The sequence below is a fragment of the Pituophis catenifer genome, unplaced genomic scaffold (assembly GCF_029215685.1).
Source record: "Pituophis catenifer annectens isolate HBS135680 unplaced genomic scaffold, rPitCat1.0.hap2 SCAF_1, whole genome shotgun sequence".
NCBI classification, from domain to species: Eukaryota; Metazoa; Chordata; class Lepidosauria; order Squamata; family Colubridae; genus Pituophis; species Pituophis catenifer.
In genome coordinates, this window is record NW_027256881.1 from 336,164,898 (window position 1) to 336,189,663 (window position 24,766).

Sequence of the window (24,766 nt, forward strand, 5' to 3'; positions counted from 1 at the left end):
CAGTTTTCTGTATTTTTCTGTTGTATTCTTACGCTGTTATTATATTTCTCTGCTGCAACAAAAATATTATATAGAGTCATGTATTATACTTGATGATACTACGTGTAATATTGTTCAGTGAATTGGGTAGGCTTTGAAAGGATCATTACAACAAAGCAACAAACCAGTGTTTCTCAATCTTAGCAACTTTCAGATATGTGGACTTCAATTTTCAGAATTCCCCAGCAAGCCATGCTTTCCCAGGATTGGGAAAATTGCTACAGCCACATTCAGGGTTCTACAGGGAGAGTCACAGCCTAGAAAACAATCTAATAAACAAAATCTTGAGTACAAAGCAGGAATGGTGTGTGTGTGTGTGTGTGTGTAAGAAAATATCTCAGAAAATACCTTTCCTAATCTCAGAATTGACCCTCCCTAGTTCCGGAATGGGACAATTCGCCACAGCCATTCTACCGCGGCTGTCTCACTCCAGCCAACTCATCCCGGCTAACTGGATGCGACACAACGCGAAGTGTCCAATTCTATTCCATCATTTCTTTGAGCTTAGTGTAACTCCTATATATGTAGAAGAAATACAAATTTTCTTGGACCAAGTCTTTCAGTTCACATAAAAGTTGATTTTTACAGCTCAAAAAAAGCCAAAATAATAGCCCACCAAGAATACCAAGGATTGTATTGTGGACTGTGGATCTTATTCAGTGGTGAAATCCAAATTTTTTTACTACAGGTTCTGTGGGCGTGGCTTGGTGAGCGTGGCAGGGGAAGGATACTGCAAAATCTCCATTCCGACCCCACTCCAGGGGAAGGATACTGCAGGTGTAAACACTGCGGACCTCCAGCAAACTGAGGACCCAGTTTGTGGGGGCAATAAACTGACTTTGTATAAATATACAAAAGTATGAAGGCTATTGCTTAACGCATTGTAAGCCGCCCTGAGTCTCCGGAGAAGGGCGGCATATAAATCAAATTTAAAAAAAAAAAATCCCCATTCCCTCACCACTCCTTGGGGAAGGATATTGCAAAATCTCCATTCCCACCCAACTCTGGGACCAGCCAGAGGTATTTGTCGGTTCTCCGAACCACTCAAAATTTCTGCTACCGGTTCTCCAGAACCTGTCAGAACCTGCTGGATTACACCCCTGATCTTATTCCTTATGTTACAACATGAAAATATTTTAAGGAGTTCACAGCCAACATTTATTTCTGAAATTATCATGAATTTTCCCCAATCTGGCTGATTACTTGCTACGATTTCTCCGGGGTAACATTTATATCGTAAGAAGAATCAGAGCTGGTTTAGCTTTCACATTGGATAGGCTTCATTTTGTGCAACACGGGGGAAAAAAATCCACTTTTCCCACAAAATAGGAAAGAAGCAAACTCTGAGGAGCAGTCTTTCTTTTCTCTTGAAAAGTGACCAAAAATAAAAATGGGATGTAATCTATTAATCGAGGTATGGGAGTTGCTAAAAGCATCTAAGGTCCATTCCGGCATGCATACTCTTTTGCTGCACTTCTGAATGAAGAATTCCAGTTTTAAACACACAGCTTTGGTATCAGCTCAAAAAAAAAGAAAAGAAAACACGCAGTTGTGTACAAGAGAGGCAGTTCACACATTTCCTACTGCAAATCATGTGTATAATGAGGGATTGGGCAATAAGGCCACCTTGTGTGTGTCTGTGAGGCTCTCTCAAATCAGGGATTGAGGTCAGTATAAATGTTCAAGGCTTCTTCTTTGTTATGAAACCAACATTAGCACTTCGTGTGGAGATCACTGGGCAGGTCAAGCACAAATGAAGGAAGGAGGTGCTTTTTTTGAGGTTCTTCAATGACGGCAGTTCGGCGGTTCGAATCCCTAGTACAGGTCTCCTGCGTGAGCAGGAGGGGGTTGGACTAGATGACCTCCAAGGTCCATTCCAACTCTGTTACTGTTTAAAGTTACTCTGTGGGAGCGGTGGAGCAGGTAAGGCTGATCTGGCTAAGTGACTGTTGTGGTCCACCAGCAGCCTGCGGAGCTGGCAGCGGAGTCGAACAGCGATGAGGCTGAGGAAGAACATGGGCTAGTCCTGGAGGCTGCGGAAGGCCCGGATGAGGGCTCTGAGTTGTAGGCAGAGATGGGGCCAGGGCTATCGGGGAGTGATGTGCAGACTTCAGAGCCTCCAGAGGCTGACAGTAGAGAAGCAAAGGAACAGGAGGAGTGTTCCTAGTGCATGTATGAGAAGAGCTGCCAGAAGGCAGGAGCAGCTAAAGCAGAGAGGGCGACTCTGGAGTAAGGCCAAGAGATGATTGGCCCCTCCCATAAGGCTTAAAAGACCAGCAACGGCTCTTGGCCTCTTTGCCGGAAAACAACCGTTGAGAGAATTGCTTCTTGTTTGGCTGTAGTTATTTCTTCTGTTCCTGAACTGTTGCCAAGAAAAGCCTTTGGCAGTTTGCCTAATTATCTCAAGGTCAGAGATAAATTAAAGACTGGTGTTTTGAGGACTTTGCTTTCATTTCATTTAGAATACGCTGAGAATGAGTTAATTCTCAGCTGTTTTAATAAAATCTGTTTGTTTTTTTGGAACTGTTTTGCATTTAATATCAACTACGTGGGCCTGGATCACAACAGTGAGAGAGAGAGAGAGGGGGGGGGGGAGAGAGAGAAGCATATTGCTTGCCGCAGTTACGTCAGATCAGCAATCCTTAAATCTCAGTCGTGCCTTTTCCATTCCTGAGATTTGTGCCGCCCAAATGTCTTGCCACTGTCCTTGGGTGGGGGAAAGAAAGGCTTCTGAACCTGCCAGGGCTTCCTGTCCTTCTCGTGGCCTTTCCCTTTGCCCTGCTCATCCTTGGGGTGCCCCCTTCTTTTATCCCATGTGGGATGCTCTCCCTTATGCTCTTTCGATGGATGGGCTGTTTCACCATGTTTGTGGCGATGGGTCTTCTTCCTGTCCTCCTGCTTCTCCTTCTCCTTCCCCTTCCCTTCCCAGCGATGTCTCTTGTCCCGAAGGTGCTTCTTCTCTTCGTCCTCCTCCTGAGCTTTGCGGTCTTTCCGCCTTTTATTCTTGGAAGGTGTCTCTCGTTTGATTTTCTCCTGGATTTTCTTGAGGCCCACCTTTGGGACTGTTTTTTCCTCTGTTTCTTCTTCTTCCTCTTCCTCTTCGATTTCTATTGGTTCGGGCTCTTCTTCTCCGTCTTCCCCATCCTCTAAAGGCCCTTCCTCCTCCTCCTCTTCCTCCTCCTCCTTTTCTTCTTCCTCGACTTCTAAAAGTTCCTCCTCTACTTCCAGGAGTTCCTCCTCCTCTATTTCAGGTGGTTCATCCATGTCCGACCAATCAAACCACCGTTCGTAAAACCACAGCTCCTCCTGGAAAGAAAGAAAGGAAGAAAGAAAGAAAGAAAGAAAGAAAGAAAGAAAGAAAGAAAGAAAGAAAGAAAGAAAGAAAGAAAGAAAGAAAGAAAGATAGATTCAACAGTTTTCATAATGATATGGTGGCTTCAAAAGTCTTGGCCTGGGATAATTTAATCTTAAGGGTAATACAACAGGACTCTTCACATGCTCTTTGAGTCCTCCTGGAGCCATTTTAGTCTAGCTTGATGAAAAGAAGGACTGGGGGAGACATGACAGCAGTGTTCCAATATCTCAGGGGCTGCCACAAAGAAGAGGGAGTCAAGCTATTCTCCAAAGCACCTGAGGGCAGGACAAGAAGCAATGGGTGGAAACTAATCAAGGAGAGAAGCAACTTAAAACTAAGGAGAAATTATCTGACAGTTAGAACAATTAATCAGTGGAACAACTTGCCTCCAGAAGTTGTGAGTGCTCCAACACTGGAAGTTTTTAAGAAGATGTTGGATAACCATTTGTCTGAAATGGTATAGATCAATTCTCTTAAGCAATTCCAGTTTTGGAATTGGGTGTCTCTTAAGCAATTCCAGTTTTATTTAAACCTAAGGTTAACTTTTTAAAGTAGGTGTTGTTGTTTTTTTTGCCCTCTTATGAAATGAGTTTTACTGTGGACTATTTTGATCTTTATTTTATATATTTATTTTATTAGTCAAATTTCTATGCCGCCCACTCTCCGAGGACTCTGAGCGGTTTATACCAAAGACAGTATACTAAATAGCATATTGCCCCCAACAATCTGGGTCCTCATTTCAATCTTCCCACTTTTAACTCACCTGTTCCCCAGGACTGCCTTCTTGTGTGGTCCAGGCACTCAGCTCCGCCTCAAGAACAGCCCCACCATATTCTATTACCTCTGTAAAAGAAATGGGAGGGTGAACAAGCGCCTGTATTAAAATTAACTTTTTTTCTGCATATATTTCTGTGCTTGCTTTCATCCTGCCTTGATTACTTTTATAAATAAGGCAGCAAGCATACCAGTGTTGGGTTGCTACCGGTTCTACCCGGATTGGTGAACCGGTAGTAGTGGCGGTGGGAGGCTCCGCCCACCTGCACCGGACGCTTCTGCGCAGAAGCATCGCGTGCGCACGAGCACACATGCTTGCACAAGTGAACCGGTAGCGACAGGTTTTGCAACCCACTACTGGAGCATACCTCATACTCCTGCCTCCTCCTATTCTCCCCACAACAACAACCCTGTCAGGTGGGTTGGGCTGAGGTAAAATGACTGGCCCAAGGTCACCAAGATCATTCAAGCGGCTTTCATACCTAAGGCAGACTAGAACTCATAGTCTCCTGGTCGCTAGCCTGGTGCTTTAACCACTAGGCCAAACTGGCTCCTACATGGTGCTTGAGGTCAAGAGGGTTGCAGGAGGCCATCACAGCCAAAAATGGAGCTCGGGAGCCCGTTTTCATGGGCAGAATCCTTGGGCCAACACAGGCACCCCCGACACAAGTGACATCGAGATGACCATGCCCACCCTGGCCATGCCCATCCTGCACCCCACCCCACCCCCGAGGTCAAAGACAATCCTGATGCAGCCCTCAATGAAATCAAGTTTAACACCTTTTCCCTAAGGCATGATCGCCAATGGAGGCAGCAGCTAGATGAGGGATGAAGGGGGCGCAGTGTTGGTATTCAGCCGGTTCTATCCAGTTCAGGAGAACCGGTAGCGGCTCACCCACCTGGACGTAATCACATCCCATTTATCCACGTTTTTGACGCTCTGCGCATGTGCGGAAGGCCCTCATATTTGCGAATCGGTAGCAAAGGTAAGTGAATACCACCCCTGAAGTGGGGGTGAAATCCAGCAGGTTCTGACAGGTTCTGGAGAACCGGTAGCGGAAATTTTGAGCAGTTTGGAGAACTGGCAAATACTGCCTCTGGCTGGCCCCAGAGTGGGGGTGGGAATGGGGATTTTGCAATATCCTTCCCCCAGGAGTGGGGAGGGAATGGGGATTTTGCAGTATCCTTCCCGCAGGAGTGGGGTGGGAATGGGGATTTTGCAATATCCTTCCCCCAGGAGCAGGGACGGAATGGGGATTTTGCAGTATCCTTCCCCCAAGAGTGGGGTGGGAATGGAGATTGTACAATATCCTTACCCCAGGAGTGGGGAGGGACTGGGGATTTTGCAATATCCTTCCCCCAAGAGTGGGGAGGGAAATGGGGATTTTGCAGTATCTTTCCCCTGCCATGCCCACCAAGCCATGCCCACAGAACCGGTAGTAACAAAAATTGGATTTCACCACTGCCCTGAAGGGGGGGGCATATATCCAGGAGAAAGTGCCCTTCTCTCTTACCTTGAACTACCTGACAGCTCACACTGAGGAGAGCCAGGAAAGTTGCCACCAGAATGCATTTGTTCAAAGACAGATTTTCCCAAGGCAGCGTGTCCTTAGCAGCTCGGCTTTCTGTCTTCCGCTTCATAGAGACAACCTTCGGTGCTTCAAGCAGAGAAAAGGGAGGGCATTAGCACAGTAAATTGGCTTTCCCACCATAAAGTCTTTTGCCACCAATTCCTGAGTGTTTTTGAAGGTGATCTTTGCAATAAACACCGCATTGGAATTCAGGCCAGAGCTATGGCAAGATACCGTATTTTCCGGCGTATAAGACGACTGGGCGTATAAGACGACCCCCAACTTTTCCTGTTAAAATATAGGGTTTGGGCTATACTCGCCATATAAGACTGCCCCTCTTCCAATGCACACCAAATAAAAATTAAAAAACATCAACTGGCTCACCTACAATGTAAAAGCAGCTGTGCTAGACCCAAAATGGCCCCTGTAACAAGCAGGAACCTCACACAGCCACAAAAAGCCCCCCCAAAAAACTTTCACACTCTAAACACACACAACACAACACAACTGGCTCACCCACAAAAGCAGCTGTGCTAGACCCAAAATGGCCCCTGCAACAAGCAGGAACCTCACACAGCCACAAAAAGCCCCCCCAAAAAACTTTCACACTCTAAACACACACAACACAACACAACTGGCTCACCCACAATGTAAAAGCAGCTGTGCTAGACCCAAAATGGCCCCTGCAACAAGCAGGAACCTCACACAGCCACAAAAAGTCCAAAAAACCAACTTTCACACTTTACACACACAAAATTCCACATACAGCTTTGTGAGATTTTGTGTGTTTGTGTAGTTGGAGTGAAACACTACAGAAACACACTAAATCTCAGAAAGCTGCACAAATATTGTTTTGTTTTATTTTATTTTTATTTTTATATGAAAGCTAAATTTAAAACTTCCTAAACTTTAAATGGCTAGGTCTAAAAAAGAACAACTAAAAAACCCTCAATTGACTATATTTTTTAAAGCTCCCAAAGGGGAAAAAAACTTACCCAATAGAACAGGGGTCTCCAACCTTGGCAACTTTAAGACTTGTAGACTTCAACTCCCAGAATTCCTCAGCCAGCTTTGCTTTGCTGGCTGAGGAATTCTGGGAGTTGAAGTCCACAACTAACTCCTTGCTTGATTGCAGGCAGGGAGTTGCTTGCTTGCCTGAATAGATTCAGGCAAGCAAAGCAAGGCAAGCGTTGGGACTAGCAGCTGAGGTAAGCAAGCTGGAGGGGGAAAACTTTTTCCCTTTTACATGGCTCTGGCCATCCCAGCTGAGTTGCAGGGAACTCAGCTGGGATGGGATCGACCGTCAGAACTGGGACCGTCAGAGCCATGGTTCTGGCGATCCCAGCTGAGTTGCAGGGAACTCAGCTGGGATCGTCAGAGCTGGGATCGTCAGAGTAAAAGGGAAAAAAACTTTTTTCCTTTTACGTGGTTTCTGGCGATCCCAGCTGAGTTGCAGGGAACTCAGCTGGGATTGTCAGAGCTGGGATCGCCAGAGCCACTTAAGGCTCGTCAGAGCCTTTCGGGCTGATCTGCCTGGTTACAGGAGAACGACACCCGGCGTATAAGACGACCCCCGACTTTTGAGAAGATTTTCATGTGTTAAAAAGTCGTCTTATACGCCGGAAAATACGGTACATCAATTCCCACAATGGGAGGAACCAATGGAAAAAGTAAATGGAGCCAACAGAGCGGACAAAATTAACTATTCTAATTAAAGAAAAGAATGTCTCCAGCTTTGTTTTTGCTTGGAAACCACTTCTGGACTCTTTGCTTGAAAGAGAAAGGGATTTTTTTTTTATTTTGGGTTTTGATGATTAGATTAGTTTGTTGTTATAGAAAAGGCTAGTATTTATTAAATATTTTAAGAAAAAAGTTGAGATTGTAACTGTTTTGTATTAAATGGCACTGAAAAATATGGGAAGTCCCTACTTTTTTTCCTTCTTTTTTCTTTTCTTTGTACTCCTTTACCTTTTCTCTCCCTCCTATTTCCCTATTATCTTTGCTTTTATTTATATTTTATATTACAATTGAATTTTTAATAATAATAATAATAATAATAATAATAATAATAATAATAATAATAATAACGACGTTCAAGCCACATTTCCTTTTTTTTGCATGGCCGAGCCATAACTAACTCTCACTAAACAAACTGTTGTAAATCGAAGACCACCTGTACCATTCTGGACAAATCGCAGCCTAATCTCTTCTTTAAAATCTACGGTGATGGTGTGCCCATTCTGTAGGCAACCCATTCCACTCGTTAATTAGACGAGAGAGAAAAAGAGAGAGAGGGAGAGAGGAAGAGAGGGAGAGAGAGGGAGAGAGAGAGAAAGAGGGGGGGAAGACAGGGAGAGGGAGAGAGAGGAAGAGGAAGAGAGGGAGAGAGGAGGGAGAGAGGGAGAGAGAGAGGAAGAGAGAGGAAGAGGAAGAGAGGGAGGGAGGGGGAGGGGGAGGGGGAGGAAGAGGAAGAGAGAGAGGGAGAGAGAGGGAGGGAGAGAGGGAGGGAGAGAGGGAGGGAAAGAGGGAGAGAGAGGGAGGGAGAGGGGGAGGGAAAGAGAGGGAGAGAGAGGGAGGGAGAGGGGGAGAGAGGGAGAGAGAGAGGAAGAGGAAGAGAGGGAGGGAGAGAGAGAGAAAGAGGGAGGGAGGGAGGGAGGGGGAGAGAGAAGGAGGGGGGAGAGGGAGAGAGGGAGGGAGGGAGAGAGAGCGAGAAAGAGAGGGAGAGAGAGGGAGAGAGGGAGAGAGAGGGAGGGAGAGGGAGAGAGGGAGAGAGAGGAAGAGAGAGAGGGAGAGAGAGGGAGGGAGAGAGGGAGGGAAAGAGAGGGAGAGAGGGAGGGAGAGGGGGAGAGAGAGAGAGAGAGAGGAAGAGCGAGAGAGAAAGAGGGAGGAAGGGGGAGAGAGAGGGAGGGAGAGGGTGGGAGAGAGAGCGAGGGAGAGAGGGAGAGAGAGAGGAATATCTTTCTTTTTCTCTCTGTCCTCCCTATCATACATCATTTTATAAATCATCCCCTTTGTCCCTACAAATTGTGTCTTACAAATCAATCTTCCCAAGAAAAGCCTCCGGCAAATCTTTAGACTTCCAATTCCTAGAATTCCCGCCTGCGATGAAAATTGCTGAGAATTCTGGGAGTTTCCCCCATGTCTGCAAGTTGCCCAGATCTGGAAAAACTGCTCTAAACCAAAAATCCCTGGAGATGGAAATCCCCACCCTACAAGAAACCAGGGTTAAGCCTGCTCTTCCATTCTTGCCCGTGGCATCTCTGTGGCCTCTCCAACATAAAGCTTTATTGGCTCAGAGAAAAGTCATACCTGCTAGGTGTGGTTTCTCAACTGCCTTCTCTACCCGTACCGCCTTCTCCACTTGCGGTGCCTTTTCGCCCCTCGGCACTTTCTCCATCGTCTTTTCCAATACTGGTGGTTTTTCTACCCGTTGGGCTCTCTCCCCCACCCTTTCAGCCCTCAGGACTTTTTCTGCAACTTGCTGGGCCCGAGGCAATTTAGCAGCGGCCATCTTGGTCAACAGATGCTTCTCTGCTTCGGGTGATTTCTTAGGAAGCCCAGATGGCGAGGCTTCACTCATGCTATCCACAAATTCATCAAGATCTTTCTCAACAATGTGGAGGGTGTCTTTCTGTTCCTCCGCTAGGCCCTGAAAGAGAACGGTAACAATGATCTAGTAGCTTTGAGTAGCCCTGCCTTAGCTGGAAATTTTCTCATAATTTCTCTGATCTCTTTAAAAACATCCCATATTTTCCTATCCTTGTTCTTTTTTTCTTTATTTCTAAACATATTTGATGGACCTCTTCCACCCAAGATTGGAAATCTGTCTTCAGTTGTATGTATATACTCTTCCACCCAGTGGTGAAATCTGAACCGGTTTGCTACTGGTTCGCTGGCCACGCATGTATGCTGCATGCCAAAACCATGCGGTGTGCACATGCGCAGTGTGCACTAAACGCACGCTGCACATTTAAAAGGTACTGGTTCAGTCGAACCAGTACTTTAAAAAAGCTACGATACGAGGATCACCTGTGCTGCGTGGTTTAGCTTTGCTAGAAAGCAGGATTTGGTACAACACGTGCCAAAAGGAGGCTTGGGAAGATACTTAGAACAGCGAGGGAGGGGGGGATCAGCTGTGGCGTGCAGTTTAGCTTTGCTAGAAGGCAGGAAATCCTGCTTTCTAGCAAAGCTAAACAGTGCGGCACAGCTGATCGTCGGATCGTAGCTTTTTTTTGTTTTGAACTGGTAACTTTTTTTAAAATACCAGTTCGCCCGAACTGGTAGTTTTTATCACTACCGGTTTGCCCGAACCGGAGCGAACCAGTAGCATTTCAACCCTACTTCCACCTTCCTCTGTCTATCATAATAATTTGTTCTGAATGCCATTTGGATTTTTTTTTTTTCCATTTTGAAATTATGGGAATATTTCCATTTTCACAGTCTCTTATCTCTTCCCACAACTCCTCAGACTCTTTCCCAAAATAAGTGCTGTATCACAATACTTACTATCTCAGGATTTGGATAAATCCCGATCAATTCCACCCACTGGATCATAAACTAATTATAGTGGCTGGATTTGCATATCTTGCCGAGTCATAAGCTAGGCAATCATAAGAGGTCCTTGGTGCTCCCTGAGCTCGCTTGTTTTCATTTCATTACCCTAATTAGGTAACATCATCAGGACTAGCACTGACAATGTTACCTAGTTTGGGTAACGAAACGTCTGCAAGAAAACAAGCGAGCTCAGAGAGCACCAAGGACTCCTCATTTCAACCCTGAGGTAGAAATATTCTCCTTTATTGTTAGACAGTCATATTTTGACTTGATACTGTTGATACTGAATAACTGAATAATAGAGCTGGAAGGGATCTTGGAGGTCTTCTAGTCCACTCCCCTGCTCAAGCAAGAGACCCTATACCAGTGATGGCTAACCTTTTTGCCGTCGCGTACCAAAAGTGGGGGGAACGCGGGGTGGTTGCGCGTTGTGTGTGCCCACACCCATAATTCAATGTAAAATGAGGTAGGTAAAATGAGGACCCGGATTGTGGGGGCAATAAGCTGACTTTGTATAAAAAAGAACACCACTTGGGGGGGCCGAAAGCCCTACTAAGCAGGTATATACAAAAGTATGAAGGCTATTGCTTAATGCATTGTAAGCCGCCCTGAGTCTCTGGAGAAGGGCGGCATAAAAATCGAACCAATAAATAAATAAATAAATAAATAAATGGCTCCCCGCGCATGTGCATGCAACTCCCCCCATGCCCCGTTTTGGGCCTAGCAGGCCTCCCTGAAGGCTCTGGAGGCCAGAAACGGCGTGTTTCCCAACTTCCGGTGGACCCAGTAGGCCCGTTTTTCACCCTCCCCAGGCTCCAGAGGCTTTCTTGGAGCCTGGGAAGGGCGAAAACAGCCTCCCCCACCCCCCCAGAGGTCCTCCGGAGGCTGAAAACGCCTTCCCAGAGCCTCTGCATGAGCCCTGTACTTACCTGGCATCCAAAACGGGCCGTGTGGAGACTCCTGGTAGGGGAGGGGCGGGGCCAGGCAAAAACCAGCTGGCCGGCGCACGCATGCGCACTGGAGCTGAGCTTGGGCAACAGCTTGCAGATATGGCTCTGCGTGCCACCTGTGGCACATGTGCCATAGGTTCGCCATCATGGACCTATATCATTTCAGGCAAATGGTAGTCTTAATCTTTTCTTAAAACCTCCAGTGATGGAGCACCCACAGCTTCTGGAGGCTAGTCATTCCACTGATTGTTTTCACTGATAGGAAATGTCTCCTTATTTCTAGGTTGGTTCTCTCCTTGACTAGTTTCCATCCATTGCTTCTTGTTCTACCTTCGGGTTGCATGAATTCAATTAAAGAGCCACCCAGCCTTGTAGTTGAGAATGCATTTTGGACCCTTCCGTTTCCAAATCCAATCCCACAATCCAATTCTGTAAGTTTCTTTCCATGAGGAAAACAATAAGAGATTTACTTTAACGGGTACACAGGATAGCATTTATTAATGTTACTTATTATTATTATTACAGAACAAAGCAATCTTGCCTGAGAGACTCAGAGAGAAGGTCAAGCTTTTGTTAAGTGTTTTCAAATTCAAGGAGCCAAGGAATAGGTTTTCTTTGCATATTATAGGTCGGACAATAAGTTTCTTTTTAAGCGAGTTTGTTCGTGGGTCTGCTTTGCTGGAATTCCAGTGTCCTTGGCTACTTTTTCTGTCTCAGATAAAATTCTCTGCTTTGTGAGTTCTCCTCTATTTCAACTGCCTAGCGTGTAGGAATTGAAATGTATGGTGTCATGACCATCACCAAGTCCAACATTTCAAGTCAGGTCAAGGAAGTTACTATCAGCTCCTGTTACACTGATTGCTGTACTCTGTTAAATTCCTGTGTTTACCTCAACTCTAAATGCTTAACTTTTCTTCATTTTGAAGAAAACTGGATCCTCAAGTAACATGCACCATCAAAGTTTATTCTTCGTTACCTAGTTTATTATAGCAGTGGAAGGAAAAATACATACATTTGCACCTCACGAGATCTCCTGTCAAGTTTTAAATATTGGACAAGTTGGATTCCCTCCCAAACTTCCTACGGCAAGTACCTTTAGGAAATGCTTTAAACGTTCATAAAGATACACCCAGTAAACATTTTAATAAGAGACAAAGAAGTGCCTTTTCAAGATTTCTACAACCAGGACAAGAAGAAAGACAAAGTTGCAAATGACTTGGTCAAATGACTGCGGCTGGTGTGTATGTGTCCATCAGCACTCAGCTTGGGAGGACTGCTTGTCCTCAGCTGGCCTGGAGATTTAGGAGTTGGCTTGGCAACAATATTTGGACCAACTGACAATGGTTCTTCTTGTCTTTTTCAGAAGTTTAGAGAGAAGGTTCTGAACCAAACACAAATGATCGACTTGTGCTATCCAGAGGTGCAAAAAACCAGAGTCACTCAACAATGAGATAGGCGACATATAAATGTAAAAATTACATAAATAATAATGATAATAGAAAACCAGGCATCTCAGATATGTTGGGAAGGATACCAACTGAATCCCGTGTCTTAGCAAGAAGTCAAATTCTCTTGCTGTCATACACTTTCCCAGCTGCTTTATTTGGATAGAGTTAGTTGTCCATCATAAATAATAATGTACCGGTAATAATCATTCAGTCTTGAGGCAAATATCAGGAGTTGGAAGCAAACATGTCTAATTCAGATTCTTTAAGACTTGGAGAGATACCTCAAGGCCTAGAGACAGAGGTGTCTTGTGAAGCAACTTTTAAAACATGCCTCAACGCTCGGCTACTTACGTTTGTGCTGCCATTCACTTCTTCTTGACTTGCAGGTAACTTGGCATCTGTTAAAACACACCCATCCCTGCATTTATTCATGATTTTCATTTATTGTGCTTATATTTCACTTTTCTTTTGTGAGCTCAGAGCAATTTTCATTGCGTTTCTTCATGCAAGCATGAAGAGGTCGTGTTTTTGTACACTCTCAATAAAGGGATATTTATATAAACACACTGATAACACACTGATTTACATTATCCTTGGGTTTCGAGATCTTAGAACTTAGAATCATAGCATTGGAAAGACCTTGAAGGTCTTCTGGTCCAACCCCCTGCCCAGTGGTGGGTTTCAAAAATTTCTACTACTGGTGGCTTGGTGGGCGTGGCATGGCTTGGTGGGCATGGCTTGGTGGGCGTGGCAGGGGAAAGATACTGCAAAATCCCCATTTCCTCCCAATCAGCTGGAACTCGGGAGGCAGAGAATAGATGGGGGCGAGGCCAGTCAGAATTTTTACTACCGGTTCTCCGAACTACTCAAAATTTCTGCTACCGGTTCTCCAGAACTGGTCAGAACCTGCTGAAACCCACCTCTGCCCCTGCCCAAGCAGGAGACACTATACCAGTGATGGCGAACAGATGGCACGCATGCCAGAAGTGGCACACAGAGCCATCTCTCCAGGCACGCCAACCGTTGCCCGTTGCTCTTCCGGGTTCTGATGTACACATGCGTGCTGGCCAGCTGGTCTTCATATGCGTGGGAACGCCGGAAACCGGAAAAGCAGCTCTCTGGCACGCATGTGTGCGTTGGGGAACTGCTCTTCCGGTTTCCGGCAAACCCTCCCCCTCCCCCTGCTCCCATTTCAGCACTTGGTGCCGAAAAGGTTCGCCAACACTGCCTTATATTCTGGACAATCTTTTCTTCAAAACCTCCAGTGATGAAGCACCCACAACTTGAAGACAAGCCATTCCACTGATGAATTGTTCTCACTGTCAGAAAACTTTTCCTTAGTTCTAGGTTGGATCTCTCTTTGATAGGTTTCTACCCATCAGTTTTTGTTCTGACCTCAGGTGCTTTGGAAAATAAGTCGACCCCCCTCATCTTTGTGACAGCTCCTCTGACAAAGGTTCCGATAAAGTTTAATGGGAGAAGCTGGATTTGCTTAATGACCACCTGGTTCGCTTAACATCCAAAGTGATTCACTTAACAACCATAAAATTGGACACAAGTCACTTAACAGCCACCTTGCAGAAGTTCTGATCCCAAATTGTGGTTCTAAATCAAGGACTACCTCTGTCTGAAAAATCTGCTGGGCCCTGTTCTAACTACCATATTTTTCAGAGTATAAGATGCACCTTAGTTTTGGGGGAGGAAAAGAAGAAAAAAGCTGATTGGTGGGTGGATCGGCCTCCGGCATACCCCCAATCAGCTGTTTCCAGAGGTGAATTTTAGCAACAGGTTCCTTGGTTGTGAGCTCTGTGCCTTGCTTTTTTTTTCTGCTTCTGAAAGCCTCCGAAACAGAGCTTCAGATAAAAAAGGCTTTTTTTCTGAAGCTTCTTTCAGAGGCTTTTATTCTGAAGGACTATTTGTACTCTATTCAATCTCCTTTCTTTGGTATTGGTATGTAGATTAACCTCTTCAGATCTGTTGGTTATTGTGTCATTCTCCAGATTTGTTAGCCTAGTTTGGTTAGAACCTTTACTGATTCTTCTTTTGTTGCTTTCCATATTATTTTAGATAAAAGCCTTTCAGAGGCTTTTTTTTCCTGAAGCTTCGTTTCTGAGGCTTTTTTTCTGAAGCTTCTTTCAGAGGCTTCTTTCAGCCTCTGAAATCTCAGTTTGCGAGGCTGGGCGGGGCTACATTTGGAGTATAAGACGCACCTAGATTTTCACCCTCTTTTTTGGGGGGAAAAAGGGGCATATGGTAAATACATTTGAGAAGTAATGTTTTCCTTAGCAGGCATGATAAAACAACAACACAAACCTCAACTCACATGCCGAACACAATCCTACCTTTTTTATTGTGTTCTTTCAGATGATTGTGAATGCCTTCCTCCTGGGTGAGACGCTCTTTCACAAAATCTGGGCCTTCTTCACTTTGTTCCAACTGCTCGCAAGGACCTGTGGCCATATCACCCCCTTGGTATTCTGGCTAAGCAGATGGAAAAATAACACACAGGCCTTTTAGCACCATTGAGAGCTATTTAGTTGGTATTTTAATGCCGTCTATATCATTTTGCTCATCTTAAAAAAATACCTAGAGATGAAGTTCAGTCACATGTTGGGTGGCTTGAATACTTGCAATCTTTCCTAGAATCCATGGGAAGATAGCAGTGACACAACTTTGATTTTTGAGTCTTTGGGAATGGAGATAAGTGTGCCCAGCAGTTTGAGATGGTGCTGAGTGCTGGCCAATCACCAAATGTGTTGAATGCTCTTTATACGCCATGGAGATGTGCATGCCTCGTTGGTCATTAGTAATGACACACAAATGGGCAGTGTGCCAATCTCAGAGAAAAAATAAGGGAGACAAGCCTGCAGTGGTACAACTATGTTCTACAAGCAGCTCCCCCATACCGTAACCTACATCGCCGTCCACTTTAATATAATGTTGTGGCCCACCAGCGGCCAGCAGAGCTGGCAGCAGATTCGGACAGTGAGGAGGTTGTGGAACAACATGGGCCAGTCCTGGAGTCTGGGGAAGGCTCGGACGAGGGTTCTGAGTCGGAGGCAGAGAGGGGGGTCAAGGCCATCTGGTAGTTCTTTGCTGCCTCCGGAGTCTCCGGAGTCTGACATCAGGGAGGCAGAAGAACAGTGGGAGCCTGTTCCCAGTGTGAGCATGCGCAGAGCTGCCAGAAGACAGGGACAATTAAGAAAACAGGGTCGACTTGGGAGTAAGGCTTGGAGATGATTAGCCTCTCCCATAAGACATAAAAGAGAAGCGAACAGGATGTGAGCTTTTGCAGGAAGCAATTAGTTCATCTGGTCAGTAAAAGCTCTGGGAAAGTTCTGTTTGACTCTGTGCTAAGTTTGGTCTTGCCCTGCGTGTGGCAATTAGTTCTCTGGCAGCATTCCAAAGGAGATAAGGTGGGTGTTTGTAAACACTCCCTTGAAAGACTGTTTGAGAAGCCTTTCGGACTGGGAATGACAATAATTCACAGCCGTATGAATAAAAGAGAGTTTGCCGGGACTAACATTGTGCTGTATACTTTCTAAGGAAGCCTAGGTCAGAACATATAAATGGCAAGCACCTACGTGGAAGGCCAAAGCAAAGATGGCAAGATACAATAAATATGGATGTGAAAAATGCCCAGTTGGATCCAGATGCTGAGTTTAATCATGCAAGATGGCATTTGTTGACCCTGGAATTGCGGGAAAACGGAGGAGGAGGAGGAGGAGGAGGAGGAGGAGGAGGAGGAGGAGGAGGAGGAGGAGGAGGAGGAAAACGGAAAGTCTACCATAGACAAGGGAACTGCATAAATGGGAAACAGAGACAAGATAGGTGGATTTTATTTATTTATTGAATTCAATTTATATGGATAATCTAATTAGTTGAAGTCTTGATTGGGAACAAAAAGTCATAGTACATGATTGATTGGGCAGAAATAGACCAAAGCTAGTTGGTTTTTTGAGAAGACATTCTTTTCCAACTTGCTCTTGTCTATTTTTGCAAGTTCCCATGTTATTTATTTATTTTTTTTACAATAAACAATAAATACACTTTGGGCATTGACCTTTTTTCCCCCCTTTTTCTTCCATTTCTTTTATATCTTTATTCAAAATCTAGAACTCCCTTTGGAAAAAGCCAGAAAGGCTTTGGAGAAGAATTTTCTCAGGTTTTTAAATAGCAGTTGAGTTTCCCTCACTTGAAATGCTTCATTCACACTTGGATACATAAAACCCAAGCCTCGCCTGCACAGTCATCCTTAAAGCCTCCGCACAGTTTTCTAAGAATAGGGATATGAAATCTAGTATGCTGGCCTGCTTCCAGTCTGGGAAATGCCATTCTGATTTGGCGAACTATCAAAACATTAATCAGCCAAGCACAGTTTAATAAAGACGAGGCTGTTTTTTTTCCTTTTTCAACATTTAAGCTGTGCAACGTAGGTGAATCTGAATAATTTTATTTAAAATCCCGTCTTTATTATTTTTATAAATAACTCAAGGCGATGAACGTATCTAATACACCTCCCCGTACTATATTCTCCACAACAATCATCCTGTCAGGTGGATTGGGCTGAGAGAGAATGATTGGCTTAAAGTCACCCAGCTGGCTTTCGTTCCTAAGGCGGGACTAGAATTCACTGTCCTCTGTTGATTGGTCCAAAGTTACCCAACCAGCTTTCATGCCTGAGACGGGACAAGAAGTCGGTATTCTGTTAATCGGCCCATAGTCACCCAGCGAGCTTTCATGCCTTAAGGTGCGAACTAGAACTCACAATTTCCTGGTGCCTTAATCGCTAGACCAAAACTGGCTTTCCATTATTATTAGTTTTTGTATTTTGATCAACATTAAACAATAAGTTCCAAACTTGCAACTTGGGTTGTAACCCAAGTCCTCAAGAAGACCCATCCCCAAAACCATGTCCCTCACACTTGCTAAGGTCCTGCCATCCAATTTAAAACAGCAAATATCCCTGGGTTCTAAAAATGCATCTGGGAAGGTTCTAGTATAAAAATCATATGTTAAAACGTTGGGTAAGCTAAGGAACCATGTTCTTTAGTTAAAGTCTAAGTTAGTCCTCCAGTTTCTTAAATATATATATATAAACATGGAAGTCTGGCCATAATTGTCCATACAATGTAAATACACATGCCCTCACTCCATGCTAAATCAGTATTATGTATTTCTCTACAGCAGGGGTGTGAAACTCGATTTTATTGAGGGCCGCATCAGGGTTGTGTTTGACCTCAGGGGGCCAAGGTGGGCATGGCCAGCTTGACATCACTTGTGTCGGGGGGGGCTGTGGTGGCCTGAGTGTTCTGCAGCAAAAACAGGATCCCGAGCTCAGTTTTCAGTCTCAATTTTCACTGGCAGAGAGCTGCAGGAGGCTGTTGCGGGCCAGTCCTTCGCTGTTTCCAGGGCAGCCCCGTGGGCCAGAGCTAAGCACCCCGTGAGCCGGATCTGGCCCCCAGGCCTTGAGTTTGACACCCCTGTTCTAGAACAAGGGGTCTCCAACCTTGGCAAATTTACGACTTGTGGACTTCAACTCCCAGAATTCCTCAGCCAGCGCTGGCTGAGGAATTCTGGGAATTGAAGTCCACAAGTTGTAATGTTGCTAAGGTTGGAGACCCCTTGTTCTAGAACATGTATTTCTCTAGTCCCAACAGCTGAAAGAAAACTCCACGTTCCTTACACATTCAAACCAGACATGCATTTCACTCCTCTATGTTAAAAAAAGCTGCATCCTAAGAAATGTATGCCTCTCTGCGCGAGTTCAGAGAACGCAAACTTTAGAGATACAGCCAGTGGTGGGATTCAACCGGTTCACACCCCTTCTGCAGAACCGATTGTTAAACTGCTGGCAGGCCCCACCCCACCCCTCCCCTTCCCGCCCCTTCCAGAAGTCACCCCGCGGCCCGTTTTTGCTCCCAGGAGGCTGCAGGGAGGCCTACTAGGCCCAAACCGGGTGCAGCGGGCTGGCACCACCACCCACGCAACTCGTTTTTTGCTCCCAGGGGGGTGCAGGTGGCCGAATGCTGCCTGTCATACCCCCTGGGCACACCCCATCGTGGCCACACCCACCCAGCCGGTCATTAGGGCAGAGAACCGGTTGTTAAATTATTTGAATCCCACCACTGGATACAGCTGAGTTTCTGTAACAAGGACTGATAATTTTTTCTAATCACTCAGAACCCCAGAGGCACAAATAAATTACTGTATCTACCTCCCATCCACAGGATGATTAGAAATGCAGCAAAGAAGTTGAATCATTAATGCAACTTATACTTTTGGAGATATGGGAATTTTGCTGCATTTGTGCATTAAGTAGAAATGACCTTAATTCACCGAAATAGAAAACTGACAGAGACACTTTTCATTACAGGTAATCCTTGATTTACAACCATTTCTTTAGCAATCGATCAAATTTATAATAGCACTGAAAATAGTGACTTTCCAGCAGTCCTCATACTTACGACTGTCACAGCATCCCCACCGTCATATGGTCAAATGCAGATGTTTGGCAACTGACATATATTTAACAATGATTGCCGCATGGGGTCCGGGGTCATGTGACCGCCATTTGCGACCTTCCCAGCTGGCTTCCAACAAGCAAAGTCAATGGGGAAATCGTATTAATGACCATGCGACTCACTTAACAACTGAAGCGGTGGCCTTATCAACCGTGCCAAAACAGTTGTAAAATTGGGCAAGACACACTTAAAAACCTCCTTGCTTATCAAGGGAAATTTTGGTGGAAATTTTAACCACCGGTGGCACAGTGGTTAAAGTGCAGTATTGCAGGCAAACTGCCCACAGACAGGAATTCGATTCTGACGGGGCTCAAGGTTGACTGAGCCTCCCATCCTTCCAAAGCCTTTAAAATGAGGACCCAGATTGTTTGGGGGTAATATGCAAATAATGCTTACATTGTAAACTGCCCTTAGAATGCTGTAAATGGGACTCTCCATATATGGGTACGTATATAAGCCTAAATGTTTGCTATGCTAGTATTAGGAAAGAGCTGTCATGTTTCTGACATTAGAATATCTCCGATCATATCTTCCATATCTGATGCAAAGGCTACAGAATTACAATGACTGGAAATAGACAAGGTCAGAACATTAGAAAACACAGAACTGCAATAATGCACCTATTCTGTATCTTGGTATACAGAATACAGAATAACAGAGTTGGAAGGGATCTTTATAGGTCATCTCCCTAGTCCAACTCCCTGCTCAAGCAAGAGACCCTATACCCGTGATGGCGAACCTATGGCACGGGTGCCACAGGTGGCACGTGGAGCCATATTGGTGGGCACGCGAACTCAGCTCTGGCACGCATGCGTGCGCCGGCCAGTTGATTTTCAGGCCTTCTGGGCCCACCAGAAGTCAGGAAACACACTGTTTCCGGCCTCTGGAGGGCCTCTGAGGGGGTGGGGAAGGCCGTTTTTGCCCTCCCCAGGCTCCTAGAAAGGCTCTGGAGCCTGGGGAGAGTGAAAATTGGGCCTACCGGGCCTACCGTGTCATTACGTGCCAAAAACAGGGGGAGCATAGGGGAGGCGCATAAAATTATGAATGTGGACACATATGTGTGTGACCCCCAACCGCACTCTCCCCGCTTTTGGCACGCAATAGCAAAAAGGTTAGCCATCACTGCCCTATACCATTTCAGACAGATGGCTGTCCAGCCTCTCCTTAAAAACCTCCAGTGATGGAGCACCCATAACTTCTGAAGGCAAGCAGCTCCACTGGTTAATTGTTCTTACTGTCAGAAAATTTCTCCTTATTTCTAGGCTGAATCTCTCCTTGATCACTTTCCATCCATTGTTCCTTGTCTGCCCTTCGGGTGCTTTGGAAATTAGGTTGACCCCCTCCTCTCTGTGACAGCCCCTCAACTCTGCTTCTGTATTAGGAAGGACCAATTGCTCCTGATTGTAGAGACTTGGAATGACTTGCTCTTAAAGGAAGCAATTGGAAAATACCACAGGCAGAACACAAATCCAGTAGAATTATTGGCAGGTAAAAAGGAAAGGAACAGCAGGGTGTGTTGAATGTTTAACCATACTGACCTAAAAGGTAAATGTTTAACTGTATTCAGCTTTATCTAATTATTTAAAAACTAGACCACAAACAGAGCTATTGCAGTGGAAAACAATGTTTAGCATGTCTTGAACATATTTGCAAACATCAAATAGGAAACCAAATCATGTTGTTGTTTTTATCAAGATTAATCTAGAATCTTTCTCGGCTTCAAGTTTTCCAGTGCATCTATGCACATATATTGAGGGCAGAAGGGGTAGTGGTTATGATCCCTCAGGTATTTTTCAAAATTAAAATGTAATTTGTTTATTTTATTACTGGGCTCAGGTTAACATCTCCAGCTGGTGATGAGGGAGACGCAGAAGGAGAGGAGTTGGAATTGAGAAAAAGAATGGGGAGGAACGGATTTTTGCATGGGGGATAATTAGCAGTCGTGTGAGAAACGTTTAAATTGTACGCAGAGCTGTATTTTTTTGTCCCATAATGCAGGCTTGTCCCACATTCTTTTCCAGTGAAAGGAAGTGTCAGAGTTGAAAAAAATATCAGAAAGCAGCTGTCAGCTGGCCAGATGTTGATAAGCTGCTTCAGCATAAGGTATGTTTTTAATTTGGGGGGGGACTCATAGATAGCGGTATAGCACATGTTTTGCCTGCAGAGAATTGCAAAGTGAGTCAGAAAGATTTTTCCAAAAAAATCTGCTGCTAAGAAGAAATTATATAGTAGCATAACTGACCTTTCACACTAATCTTCCTTCCTTCCTTCCTTCCTTCCTTCCTTCTTTCCTTCCTTCCTTCCTTCCTTCCTTCCTTCCTTCCTTCCTTCCTTTCTTTCCTTTCTCTCTCTCTCTCTCTCTCTCTGTCTCTCTCTCTTTCAATATAACTGTTTTATACCACTGAGTGGTCTGCCCAGGTCTTTTGGGATTCTCTGCAGTTTTCTAGAGTATCAAGGAAAAATAATTTCTATTCTACTAACTGAGGTCCTTCTAAACTAGAAACTCAATTTACAGAAGTAACTAAAATACAAATAAAATTAAATTTCAATTTAATTTGAAAAATAAGTGAACACACCCACAGCCACATATTTTGTAAGAGCCAATGTGGAGGTACTACCGTAGTTATGGTGATGGACTAGAAATAGCGAGGTCAAGGTTTTAGTCCTCGCTGAGTCATGAAAACTGGCTTGCTGACTTTGGGACAGTCATTCTTTCTCAGCTCTAGATTCTGAAGTCAAAAAGCATCTGTCCATCAAATCCACCCTGGGCAAGAATGATAGATTACAGTCCATAAACTCCAATGAAAGGCTTCATCCTATAGTGCATTGATATTGCTTTGTACATTTATTTGTCCTATCTATCTATCTATCTATCTATCTATCTATCTATCTATCTATCTATCTATCTATCTATCTAATCTTCCAGTCCATTTAACTAAAGTTTATCTGCTTTATTTGGCTGTCATTTTCTTTTAAAGAATGTTAGGGCACTTCTACAGATTTCACATGCTTCTAATCTTCTGTAATATATTTGGAACATTTTCCAAACCACCCTGAAAATTCCGAATGAAAGATGAGATGTAAACCCTTCAATTAAATTAGCATTAAATTAACAAAACAGATAACTTTCCTTTCCTCCATTCCAGAGATTGTGTTGATACATAAAAATATACTTCATGTATTTATCAAAACAAAATGCGGTATTTAGTTAATGTTCTAAATAAAAACTTGAGCAATGCATTTTTTTAAAAAAAGGCAAGATGGTGTTTTATACATGCCCAGACAAGAGCTTTGGCAAATCTCTAATGTGAGGTGATTCCAGAATGAGGAAACAGCCAATGAAAATATCTGATTGGAAGGCCTTCAGAGAAGTCTTCTAGAAGACAGTAATGCATTTCATGTACAGCTACCCTCTATTTGGGTTTACTATAACCACAGACACTCCAAATTAGTGTCTTTATATTTGCAGAAACAGATTAGAGTGGAGTATCATAGAGAAGAAAGAGGGTGAGTTTCAGGTTTGAGGGAGTTTCTCTTGGATCCTGGTGGGTTTCTCAACTATCAGCACAGAGCAATGCTTTGAGGATTCCTAGGGACAGGATCTAATTGCTTGTTAACACTTTGATAATGCCCTGGAATGATGATTTGTTGGCAGCATCTTCTGTGAGAAATTAGTAATTAGGTCCTGTTTGGAGGATTAGGGCGGGAATTTTGGGGGCAGGGAAGTCCAATCTCACTTCACCAGGACATTCGTCTTATAGAGTAGAAGACAGAAAAGAAGGTCCATGTTTAACCATCAGGGATGGTATTCACTTACTTTCCCTACCGGTTTCACAAATGTGTGTGCGCCCGACCTTCCACACATGCGCCCGGCATCAAAAACATGCCTAAATAGGATGGCATAAAGCTGGGGTGGGCAGGAGGGCCCACCTACGATTTCCGCTACCGGTTCGAGAGAACCGGACTAAACCGGCTGAATACCACCTCTGCTAAATATCCTTGTGGTTCTTAATTGGAGCCAACCAATCAAACGATTTCAAGAGCACAGACTGAGTTTTGCTGATCCTCTCCTCAACCAAGGTCCTTCTCACACATCCTGTATAAGACCTGCCCACCATCTAAGAACTGCAATGCATATACAGCTACACACAGTGCTATATTGTCAGCACCATTAATTCAAATACATGTCTGGGAACTCTACGCAGTTCAGTTTCTGTGAACAGGAGTGTCACACAGCCAGGGATGAGAATCCTATGAGGGTAGACGGTAGGATTTCGATAATAACAGAGGGACCTCTTTTCAAATCGGTTGAAATCAGCTTTATAAGGGCAGCTCTGTCCGAGAGTAGATCTCTCTGCAGGGACACCTCTGTCCGCTAGAGCTACAATCAGTTGTAATTTACACTTAGGAAGCAGCTCTGTGAGTCTAGGAGAAAAAAAAAAAAGACACAGCTGCTTGGAGTGAAAAAGTGAGGCTCTGCAGCAGTGGTGAAATTCAATTTTTTTTTTTTACTACCGGTTCTGTGGGCATGGTGGCCGTGGCTTGGTGGGCATGGCAGGGGAAGGATACTGCGAAATCTCCCTTCCCATCCCACTCCAGGGGAAGAATACTGCAAAATCCCCATTCCCTCCCCACTCCTGGGGGAAGGATATTGCAAAATCTCCATTCCCACCCCACTCTGGGCCAGCCAGAGGTGGTATTTGCCGGTTCTCTGAACTACTCAAAATTTCCGCTACCGGTTCTCCAGAACCTGTCAGAACCTGCTGGATTTCACCCCTGCTCTGCAGGCACTTTGTCTATGCTATAAATTGCTTTCAAGGGATTTGCACAGTCCTTGTGGACAATGGATCTCTATAGAAAGACATACAGCATGCCAGCAAGGCTCCCTGCTACACGCAAGTCCATGCACCTTCCATAATAACGATAGCCTTTGCTACTAAATAGGAGTAAAAATGCCACCTGCCCTTTCTCTAAATCCATTAACTGGCTTGCAAACAGGCAGGGTTCCCCCCCCCAATCCCCTCCCGAATTGTTCACCTGTTGTTCACTTTTATCCAGCAAGGGAAAACCCACTAAAGACCTACGGTTAGTGTATTTCAATAATCAAAGCAAATACCTTTCCACCTTCATTGCTGTGTTTAATTTCTCGCATAACCAGCAAAAGGGCAGCTCTCACTCAGGGAGCCGAAGCGGGGCTTTTCAGAGGCTGGTGCTGACTCAACATCAAAGAGTCATCCAAAAATAGTTTCCTTTCCTATCCAGGCAAAACCATGCAAGGCAGCCGAATTGGACTACAGCCGAACGTTGCTCTCCGTCAGCCCCGGGGACTGCCGAACCCAGCATGCGGATGGATCCACACGGTCATCAGCAGTTGCGGCTCTGAAGTTTCGTTCGAAACCCACATGCATAGGTAGATAGATGTACCCTTTTAAAGCCAGAACCCCGAATATTAGATGCAGATGCTCGTCCGCGGCATACCGCCGGTTCAAATCGCACCGTCTGGACTTCGACTTGTCGCCTGGATTAGTTGCCTTCTCCTTCTCCCTCTTCA

The 24,766-nt window shown here is 44.8% G+C and overlaps 1 protein-coding gene across 2 annotated transcripts; it reads right to left on the reverse strand.

The window, feature by feature from the left end:
• Positions 1-1,156: 1,156 nt before the first annotated feature.
• Positions 1,157-24,766, reverse strand: JSRP1 (junctional sarcoplasmic reticulum protein 1). 2 transcript variants are annotated; one of them, XM_070943964.1, is made up of 7 exons: positions 24,640-24,766; positions 15,034-15,172; positions 13,043-13,089; positions 9,049-9,388; positions 5,683-5,826; positions 4,158-4,237; positions 1,157-3,345 (listed from the first exon to the last, which is right to left on the reverse strand). In XM_070943964.1, exons 2-7 carry the CDS (start codon positions 15,149-15,151, stop codon positions 2,689-2,691), a joined length of 1,386 nt encoding a protein of 461 aa, XP_070800065.1. In that variant the 5' UTR covers positions 15,152-15,172; positions 24,640-24,766; the 3' UTR covers positions 1,157-2,688. The 2 variants fall into 2 exon arrangements, with proteins under 2 accessions (XP_070800065.1, XP_070800056.1); XM_070943955.1 differs by lacking the exon at positions 24,640-24,766 and adding an exon at positions 24,332-24,593.

Bases quoted from the DNA above. Each gene is read 5' to 3' on its own strand.
- JSRP1 (XM_070943955.1), bottom strand. From the start codon at position 24,367: ATGCGAGAAATTAAACACAGCAATGAAGGTGGAAAG. The intron at 15,173-24,331 runs GTATTTGCTTTG...CCATCTGCTTAG, and splicing joins ACAGCAATGAAGGTGGAAAG to CCAGAATACCAAGGGGGTGA. The intron at 9,389-13,042 runs GTAAGTAGCCGA...GTTCTCTTTCAG, and splicing joins AAGTGAATGGCAGCACAAAC to GGCCTAGCGGAGGAACAGAA.